General features: G+C 60.1%; 1 protein-coding gene across 8 annotated transcripts in view; it reads left to right on the top strand.

Annotated features, from left to right (window-relative positions):
- The first annotated feature begins 71 nt into the window (after positions 1-71).
- The window catches only part of CCDC85C (coiled-coil domain containing 85C), an 80381-nt gene continuing 70577 nt past the window's right edge, over positions 72-9875 (top strand). For 5 of the 8 annotated variants that reach the window (XM_070249253.1, XM_070249259.1, XM_070249256.1 and 2 more), the window contains exons 1-2: positions 210-1149; positions 1912-2010. In XM_070249253.1, the coding sequence (XP_070105354.1) occupies positions 351-1149; positions 1912-2010 (898 nt within the window). In that variant the 5' untranslated portion in view covers positions 210-350. Of the gene's footprint in view, positions 1150-1911; positions 2011-9875 lie in introns of all 8 variants that reach the window. The other 3 variants (XM_070249257.1, XM_001917168.5, XM_023628368.2) reach the window with 3 other exon arrangements.

Raw genomic sequence — 9875 nt, 5'->3', positions numbered from 1 at the left:
GCGGGCCCCGGCCGCGGCGCTCCGCCCCCTCCCCGCCCGGAGTGGGCGGGGCGGCTGGGGCTCCGGGAGCTGGGCGGGGGGCGGGCCTCCGCCTGCTTCGCCCGAGCCCGGAGAGCGCCCGGCACGGCGGCCGCCGACGCAGCTGCGGTCCCCGCTCGCCGAGCCCCGAGACGCGCGGCTTCCCGGGCGGCCCGGGCGGGCGCTGGGTGAGCGCGCGCGAGGCGGCGCGAGGCGGGCCGCACGCGTCCCCGGCCGCCCCCCGGCCGCGCGCGGACCGGCCCAGCGCAGCCCCGGCGCGGGGAGCGCCGGCCGGGCGAGGGCGCGGGCGATGCCGCGGTGACGGCCCCGCCATGGCAAAGCCCCCGGCGGCGGCGGCGGTGGCGGCGGCGGCGTCGGAGGAGCTGAGCCAGGTGCCGGACGAGGAGCTGCTGCGCTGGAGCAAGGAGGAGCTGGCGCGGCGGCTGCGGCGCGCCGAGGGCGAGAAGGTGGGCCTCATGCTGGAGCACGGCGGCCTGATGCGCGACGTGAACCGGCGGCTGCAGCAGCACCTGCTGGAGATCCGCGGCCTCAAGGACGTGAACCAGCGGCTGCAGGACGACAACCAGGAGCTACGCGAGCTCTGCTGCTTCCTCGACGACGACCGGCAGAAGGGGCGCAAGCTCGCGCGCGAGTGGCAGCGCTTCGGGCGCCACGCGGCCGGCGCCGTGTGGCACGAGGTGGCCCGCTCGCAGCAGAAGCTGCGCGAGCTCGAGGCGCGCCAGGAGGCCCTGCTGCGCGAGAACCTGGAGCTCAAGGAGCTGGTGCTGCTGCTGGACGAGGAGCGCGCGGCGCTGGCGGGGGGCGCGGGCGGCGCGGGCGGCGGCGGCGGCGGCGGCGCGGGCTCCCGCAGCTCCATCGACAGCCAGGCCAGCCTGAGCGGGCCGCTGGCGGGCGGCGCGGCGGGCGCGGGGACCCGCGACGTGGGCGACGGCAGCAGCACGTCCAGCGCGGGCAGCGGCGGCAGCCCGGATCACCACCACCACGTCCCGCCCCCGCTGCTGCCCCCCGGGCCGCACAAGGCCCCCGACGGCAAGGCTGTAGCCACGCGCAGGTCCCTGGACGACCTGTCGGCGCCACCGCACCACCGAAGCATCCCCAACGGCCTGCACGGTAAGGACAGCACGAGCCAGGGCGCGCGGGTCTCGGGGCCACAGCCCTTTCTCCCAGGGGCGGCCGCCGCTGCAGACCCGTTCTCCGGCTGGCATCGGAACTCCGGGCAGGGAGATGCCGCGCCCACCCGCAGTGGGGCGTTGGGTGGTGTTTTTCTGGTCTAGTGATGGAGGCGTGTCCCTGCCCAGCTCCTAATCCTCAGCCCGCCCGGTCTGCCAGACCCTAGAAAGTTTCTCCTCTGCGGAGTGGTCAGTGTGAGTGTCTGGCACTGCAGGGCTGGCTGGGCGCACCTCATCCCAGCCTTTCAGATCCTTGTCTGGGAGCGGGAAGTTCTCGGAAAGAAATGAAAAGTCCTTTGAGCACCAGAATTTCCCTCTTATTTGGAGCAACAGGCGGCCCCCAAATCTGAGCCGGTGTGTGCAATGGCTGGGATGCCAGCTGGGTTTCCTCTGGGCTGCCTGCAGTGTTGGGAGGGAGCAGGGGCAACCGGGTTGAGACCTGGAGGCAGCTGGGCCAGAGGACGGGGCTAAGAGCCCTCCTGGTTTGCTGTTAGTTCTGCACTTCTCAGGGCAGAGGGACCTTTCTCAACCGAGGCTCTGACACTTTCCTGGGGGGTATGTGCTTGGGGTGGATCCTGGCTTCTCTGCTCTGCGTGCCTCAGTTTGCTTTTCTGGAGAGTGGAAAATGATGCTTCCAGCCTCTGGCATTTGAGGTGGAGATAAAGCCTCTGAAGGTATTTGTAAACTGTTGGTTGTCTTACAGGAAGTGCCAGTGGTCCGTGGGAGGACCTTTGGCCTCAGGAAAGCCCAGCTACTGTCTTCCGTGCTGTGACCGTGGGCCCCGGAGCAGGGGGCCCCCAGCGTGAGTCTGGAGCAGAGCAGTGGGCTCCCGTTCCTTCTCCTCCCAGCTGCCTCTCTCCTCTCCTGCCTCCCTGTTCTTCCACATTTTTGGTGGCTTGGCTCCCAGTTCTGGTGGCAATTGCTGCTGCCGGAACTATTTGCCTGAAGGTGGAGATTAAACAGCCCTTTCTGGTTCTTTTAAAGGCTTTCCTGGTTCTGAGAAAATGTATCTAGGTCGTAAATGACTGTTCCTCCCCAGAGTGACAGCCTGAGCAGGGGAGGGACGCGGGCTCTTTGGTTTGGTGGCCAAGTGGCCGGTGCAGGTGCATTGGAGTGGGGGCTGGGGTGGGCACTGGGCGGGTGGAGGTGGGGTGCTAGCCCCGCACACTTTTCCTAATACCCTCCCAGCTTGCGAGTTCAGGGCAGGACTGGCTTCAGAGGGATATTTTGTTACTGATTAGCAATCTAGGAGCGCAACTCGGGTTTCTCTTTGTAACTCTGTATCCACCCCACCTCCCACCACAGGCTCCTTGAGGCCAGTGGGAGTAGCTCAAAGTTAGTGGCTTAGTTTATTGGGGTTTCAGGGTCTTGGGAGTGAGGAGTCCCAGTCTCAGCCTCTCTGGCCTCTCCTTCTTGGGAGCTTTGGGAGGGTCAGGTTTCTGGGCCCCCACTTCCCCAAGTACGATACGAAGGAGGGGCTTGCTGCAGTCCCGGGCCTGGGAAAGGAAAGCTGTCTGGTTTTCAGCTGCGTCATAGTGACACTTGGCCAGAATGATTCTCTGCAGGGCACTGAAGAGCTTGAGTGTCATAGCGTATCTGCAGGAAGTTCTGTCATGTATTGGACCGGGAGATGTGGCCCCTGTCTGGCCCAGTGTTTCATTTCAGCAGCAAGTGACGCAGGAGTGGGGGACTGGCCTCCACCTGAGGGTTTCCACCCCAATCGGGTGGGTGGGGGTCGAGGTGTAGGATTTCCTGCAGAATCCACGCCCCTCCAAGTCCCATGCACACTTGGAACAGGACTGCTGCAGATTTTGTGGCGGCAAAGCTTTCTTTGGGGTGAACTAAGGATTCAGCAGCATCGTCACAAATTTCAGTTATGGACGGGGTTGTTATTATTTAGTTTTGTCTCTTAAAGACATGCGTGGCCTTGAGATGTTCTTCCAACAATATGAACAGGATGCCTAGAAACAAGGAGAGGCCCTTCTCCTAGAAACTACTTTTCTGTACTCACACCTGTAGTTTTAAGTGGCGTGACCAGTGAGCTGGAGATGAGAAAGCTAGTGAGTGTCTGTCGGATGCTGGAGATGGTGGAGTCAGATAGTGGGCTGGAGCCTTATGGATTTGCTCATCCTCAGCTCATCCTCATGGGAACCTGGCGAGGTAGTATTATGCTCATTTTACAGACAGGCAGGTGGAGGCTGAGAGAGGTTCTGAGTGCTGCCTGGGAAGGCAGTTGAGATTGGAAGTGTCTCAGTTCCAGTGGCCTGGGTGGGTCTGCCTGGGTCCCCTACTGCTCCTGCCATGGGCTGACTTGCATCTCTGGTCTGTTGTCATTTTGGCTGATACTATTAATCAGCAGACACTGGTGACTCCCTGTTCTTGATTCCTGACCCAGGTTTGCCCTCGTTCTCCCGTCCTGGGAAGTGTCACTTGCTTATCGGTGACTACTGAGCAGATGGTTGATAACCCCATTACCCGGTGGGGTCAGGCTCTCTCGGTGGGGTCAGGCTCTCTCGCATTCAAATCTCCACCCCTCTTGCCTTGGCAAGTTACTTAACTTCTCTGAGCCTCTCTCCGCTCTTCATCTGTGAAGTGTGGCAAAGCCATAGAGCCCCCTTTATCCACATGAGGTCGAGGGAGGCCAGGAGCTGCACGCACTGGGTCTTAACACTTGTCAGAATCCTTGTCATGCATATTTCTTCCAAGGCTGCTTGTGAAAAATGATAGGGACCCCATTGGGGGCTTGCCAAACAGACTTCCGTGTTCTCTGCACAGCTCTGCTGTTTAGACAGACAGCTCGCCTGAATGTTTGTGACCGAGCCCTTGTCTGGCTGCACCTGCCAAGGAACCGGGGAATGGTGGTCCTGTAGTCCTCTTTTGGGAGCTGTGGAGTACCTGCAGCCCTCCTGGGTGTCCTCCTGGAAGGCCCCAGAGGGCTGTGGTGGGAGGTGGCCCATCTGTATTCAAGGCAGTCTCTGGCTGGGGCCGGACCTGGCAGCCTGTGAATGCATATGCAAATAGAAATGGCCGGAGGTCTGCACTGGGCTGACTGAAGTCTGGCCTAGGGTGCTCTTTGCTCTAATCCAGCAAGGCAAATTGAGGCAGGTGAGCCCCAAACACCAGAAAGTCACATTTGCCCGCTTGAACTGATGCAATTTTCAAATAGAAGCATTTTCAACGATTTCTCCCCTGCCCCTCCCCCATCCTGTGTGCCCCACCTTCTTTCTCCTGCCTCCATGTCCCCTTCTACCAGCACCTCCGTCCACTCCCCTTCAGCTGACCTAGGGAAAGCCGGGCCTCCAGCAAGCCTGTGGAGGGGTTTTGTTTACTTTCAGAAGTTTGGATTAAAAATTTGAGCTTCTCAAAATAAGATGGGTTTGTTCTCTTGCTTGTATTTTTGTTGGTTTACAGGGAGGATGGAGCGAGGGTGGTCTGGGCCTTTAAAAAAAGACGGAGCGTTCCCTGAATAGGTCTTTTATGAGGGGCCTCTCAGCTCAGCGCCTCCTGGCCAGGACCGGCTAAGGCGGCTTTTCCTAAACCCAACCAGGCTGGGAGCAAAGGTCGTGAAGACAATGGGGCGGGTTAGATAAGCCTTTTCCCCACTCCCTGCCTAACCTGACCCGGGACCATCCATCAGCGGCCTTGGGGTGCTGGGCCCCCAGGGCCATGCACAAAAGGAGGGCTGGCCCTGAGGAGCTCTCAGGCAGGTGACCCAGGGGAGGGCCAGGGTGTGCCCAGGACTTCACAGTTTAGCACAAAGAGCTTCCCAGCCCCAACTCCATTCTGTTCAGAGCTCCCAAATGGTCTCATATTGTAGATGGGGAAACTGAGGCTTGGAGAGGTGCGCTGACTTGCACCCATGGTGCTCGTTGGGGGGGGGTCTGGGATCAGTTTTGCATCTCCTCTGTCAGAGTCTGGGCCTGCTGCCCCTGTGGGCCAGGACACTGGCCATGTTGGACTGAGAGGGACTCCCACGGGAGGCCCCACCAGCTGTGAAAGGCCTCCCCAAGCTTGGTCCTGGGCGGGGCCCCGGTGACCTGTAGGTGGACGCAGGGAGGGTGGGGAGGCCACCGGGGGTGGAACCTGTGTGGCAAAGGTGTGGCACCTCTTCTCAGGAAGCCAGACCCTGAGCTTCTGTGCTGCCCTCCTGTTTCCTTGCATGAAGCTACATGGCTCACGGAGACCCAGCGGTCTGGCGAATGGGGACGGCAGGTGCCGTGCAGGCTTCCGTGCGCTGGGGTCCTCCCTCATTTCCTCTGTGGTTTCATTCCCTTCCTTCTCTGTGCCAGGCTGGCTTCCCTCTGCTGTGGTGGCCCCAGCAGCCCCATCACTGGTGGCCTGGCCTTTGAGCTTCTAGGACACAAACTTGGTTTACTGTCATCCCTGGAGCAGCACGATTAGCAAGGAACTCCTCTCTTGCTCATAATCTGTGTTTTCTCCCCATGTGGACTTTCTTCACCATGCTTGTCGACGTCATCAGCACAGGGAATTGGAAGCCTGGGACTCTGGGCTAGTTCCTGAACCTCTGTGGGCCTCTCTTTTCTCCTCTGCCAAGTGGGAAGCCGTGACCAGCCTTGGGATTGTAAACTGCACCACGTAGCTGTCTCCTGACATGCTGATCCCCGTCCTCCTGGCTGGAGCACTCAGCGCTGGCTGTACTTGGGGGTAGTGACTCCTGCTTGGCTCCAGGTCAGAGGGACCTGGGTGAATCCTGGCCTCGCCACCTGCTGTGTAAGCATGGCAGCTTAGAACCTCTGCACCTCGTTTCCTCTTCTGTGTCCTGAGGATAGTCACACCCTGGTCCTAGAGTTGGGCCCTACAGGGTGGGTTCAGTCCACTGTCACCTGGTGCCCTGCAGATTTGCCTCTTGGGGGTGGGGATGGGGCACCCCAACACAGGCTTGTGAGGGGAGCCCCTGCACCACCCTGTCTTGGAGCCATGAGTCTTTGTCTAGTTGAAGGAAGGGAGATGGCATTCCAGTGGGACCAAGCAGAGTAAGGTCTGCAGGTGGGTCTGGACCCGGGCTCCGAGAGTCCAGGGCCTGCGAGGTGTTCTCGTGACATATGTGGGGAGCTGGGAAAGCCTCCTCATATGAACAGAAAGACCTGGAATTGTGTTGGGAGAAGAAAAGCCTTGGGCCGGGGAGCTGCTGCCAGGTGGGGAGGGCTGTCAGCCCAAGCGGTTGGTGCTGTGTGCAGCCCCTGGGGGCGGAGCCCCAAAGTTCCAGCAATTCAGGCTTCAGCTCCCATGGACAAGAGTGGGCCAGGCGGACTGGGTTGCCTCTGGAGGTGGGGAGCTCCCCATTAGGGGAGGTGTGCAAGCATTGGCCTGGACACCTGGGAAAGGGTGTTCCTGAACCCATGGCGATGGGTCACCCTGGACAGCTCTGGGAATCTGCTTGTTCGAGTCGGGGAGGCGGAAGGGTGGGGCTGGGTTGTTGGGGGTATTTGCTATTCAAGCAGGAAGGGAAACATCAGCAGGTGCTTACTGAGCGGTTACTCTGTCCAGTCCTGAGTGCTAAGCACACAGTGATTCATGTAGCCTGGCTGGGGGCGTGGTGATTCAGGAGCATTTGGCTGGTGTCCGTCTTGGTGTCAGCCGGGCTGGGGCAGCAGCAGGTGAAGCTTGGGGCCTCCCCAGTGGCCCTGGTTCTCAGACCCAGCAGGTCGGCTTCAAGGCCCTGCCCCCAGCCCGTCTGCCTCCTTGTGACTTCTGACCTCCAGGGTCAGGCAGTCCTGAGCTGTTGGGGGCTCAAGTGGAGCAGCACCTGCGGACGACACCCTCTCTGCAGCGCCACTGTGTACCCGCTCTCAGAGCAGTCACGGCCACGGCCGCTCTGCCCACGCCTGCAGCCTGGGTGCTGGGTACCTGTGCCTGGGATCGGTGCAGGGACCGCTCTGGGATTTCAGAGCTGGGAAGGAGGCCATGCCATCACCCTGGACCCAGATGATGAGGGACCTCAGTGGCATCCCCCAGGTTTGGCAACAGAGGAACATACTTGTGTGCTAAAGGGACGTGATGTTCCTCTGTTCATGGGAAGTCAGGAGTGGTCCCCCTCCTAGCAAGGATCACTGTCACACATTCCTCTGTCACTGTGCCCTGCCCCCACAGGCCAGCAGGGGCAGGCGGGGGGAGGGTTCTGTGGCAGGTCTGGAGTTGGGTCCCCCGGTGATGGATGCCTGCTCTTGAACAAGTCCCACCGGTCTCCAGCTCTCTGGGGAGCAGGCCAGAAAGATCAGGAGTTTCACTGATTCGCCAGTGAATGTTCTTGGGCTCACCCTGCATGTGATGTTTAAAGGGAGGTGTGGGGTGTTAACTGAAGACGAGACCCATGGCCCTGGGAAATAGATGAAAGTCTGTTTCCCTCTCCTTCCAGCTTCCTCATTGGCCAGAGAGAGGCCCTGGCCATTTGGCATTGTTATTTCCTGAATTGGAAGATGGGCATCTTCCCTTCTCTGTTGCACTGTGGGGTGTATCTTAGATCAGTGTGTTCTTGATGGAGGGTCTTCCCCTCCCTTGCTGTGGAAGAGCTGTCGTTAAGTATGCGGGCATCTGTGGCTGATGGTATCTTAGAAGGGAGGAAATGCCGTGCCTGGGAAAGCCGGAAATCCCTGAACAAACTGCTTGGAGCCCTAAGGGCACTCATGGGAGACTAGGAGGGGAAGGGGACCCGCCCTGGGCTTGGCCACGTGGGTGCTGGAGCCCTCCCTGACCGCTCCCTGAGCCCTCTCAGCTTGTGCCTTGAGCTTGACTCCCAGTACAGAGGGATGGGTTCCACAAATGTCTTTTGGGTGGGACCAACTGTGCCTGCACCTTGCTGAGAGCTATGTGTTTCCATGTGACTCCCACTGTGATTGCTGGGCCCAACTGGGATCTCCACTTCTGCTGAGGAAAAGGCTCAGGGCTGGGAGGCAAGTCCACCAGGTCATGTGGGGGTGGGGATGGGGCCAGGAGCTCCCGTCCACATGACCCTGGAGCCTGCGCCCACCTGGCTGCCCACCTGCACGTGCCCGGGTGGCCGTCTCCTCCCGGGGTGACTGTTCATCACGCCCCTTTCACTCTCAGAAGTGCCCTGGTCTGGCCATCAACCTCTTCATTGTGCTGGGAGCTCCGCGAGGGGGCGGCTGCAATTGGGAGCTGAGATGGACCTTGAGGGTGGCGGAGGTTTGTACCAGCAGAGGAGAACAGGGGAGGAGAGGCCGGGCGAGGCAGAAGGAACAGCTGGGGCACAGGCACATCTGGCTTAGTGGGGGTGGTGGGTGGGTTGGGGGATGCAGGACGAGGGGTTGGGTAGTGGGCTGGGCCGGAGCAGGTGGGGCCTGTGAAGCTCCTCCCACTGCACCTGTGTCTCCCCCTGATGTCCCTGGGTTGGGCTTTTCCTCAGGCTGGGGGCAGTTCCAGCTGTGGCCTTTTCTGATGACCTTTTCCAAAGGGATCCAGAGTCATCCGTTAGGAGTCCACTCAGAAACGAGATCCTTTACATAGCAACATCCCCTCCCTTTCTCTCTGTTCCCTACTTGATAAATACATGGCCGGATCATCAGCTGGACTTGAGAGTGGCCCTGTCAGCTGACATGTTCCCCACATCTCGGGGTTTTGGGGCACAGTGTGCCACCCAGTGCTGTTCTATGGATTGGACAACACAGAACCAGTGGCCTCAGCCCACTTGTGACCGGACTGTGTGCAAGTCCCTTCCTCTCTCTGGGCCCTCACCTTCCCATCTGTAAAATGGGTGGCTTGGATGGGCTGTGCCGAGGATCCCAGAGACGCTAGCATTCTCTGGCCCCTCCACCCAGAGTTTGTACGAGGGACAGGGCCACAACAAATGGACCACCTGCCGTGCCCATCCTGCCTCTCATCGGTCACATTTGTGGTCCTGCCAGCCGGCTCTGCTTTATTTTCCTGGGGATTCTCGCCACCCCCACACCCTGCATCCCAGGTTTTGTCTCTTTCCTGGTGGTTGGTCCTCAGCTTGGGGCAGGTCTCAGGATTGAGCACCTGGGGTGGCGGAGGTGGGGTGGATGCCTGTGACACACAGGTACCACTCTGCCCAGTGCCGGCTGAGGCCGAGAACCCCGCCTGACCAGCCTGTCCTCATGAAGGGCCGCACTGAGAGCCCAGTGGGATTACTTGCCTCTGCCATCTGATCGCCTCTTACAGGCCTAGGGTTTGGCGCTTGGTAGAGTGCTGAGCTCCGGTTCCCCGGGTGGGGTGTGCCCAGGACAGGACTGCCCATTCTGGACCTGAGGTTCCTCTGCCTGCCCCCCTGTCTCTCCCCGAGTCCATAGCCTTCTTTAGGGGCGGGTCCAGCTTCCCGGCCCATGGCAGGTGCTCAGTAAATGCCTCTCATTTTTGTTTGTTTTCTTTTTTTGGTGAGGAGGATTGCCCCTGAGCTAACATCTGTTGTCAATCTTCATCTTTTTTTTTTTCTCCCCAAAGCCCCCGTACGTAGTTGTATATCCTAGTTGTAGGTCATTCTAGTTCTTCTGTGTGGGATGCCGCCTCAGCCTGGCTTGATGAGCGGTGCGTAGCTCTGCGCCCAGGGTCCGAACCGGCGAACCCTGGGCTGCTGAAGCAGAGCCCGTGAACTTAACCACTACGCCAGCGGGTCGGCCCCCTCCCTCTTGTTTTAAACCTGACAGTGTTCAAGTCACTTTGGCCACCTGC

Source organism: Equus caballus, chromosome 24 (assembly GCF_041296265.1).
Source record: "Equus caballus isolate H_3958 breed thoroughbred chromosome 24, TB-T2T, whole genome shotgun sequence".
Lineage (NCBI taxonomy): Eukaryota > Metazoa > Chordata > Mammalia > Perissodactyla > Equidae > Equus > Equus caballus.
Note: the sequence above shows the minus strand (reverse complement) of the source record. Positions and strands in the feature narration are given on the sequence as shown.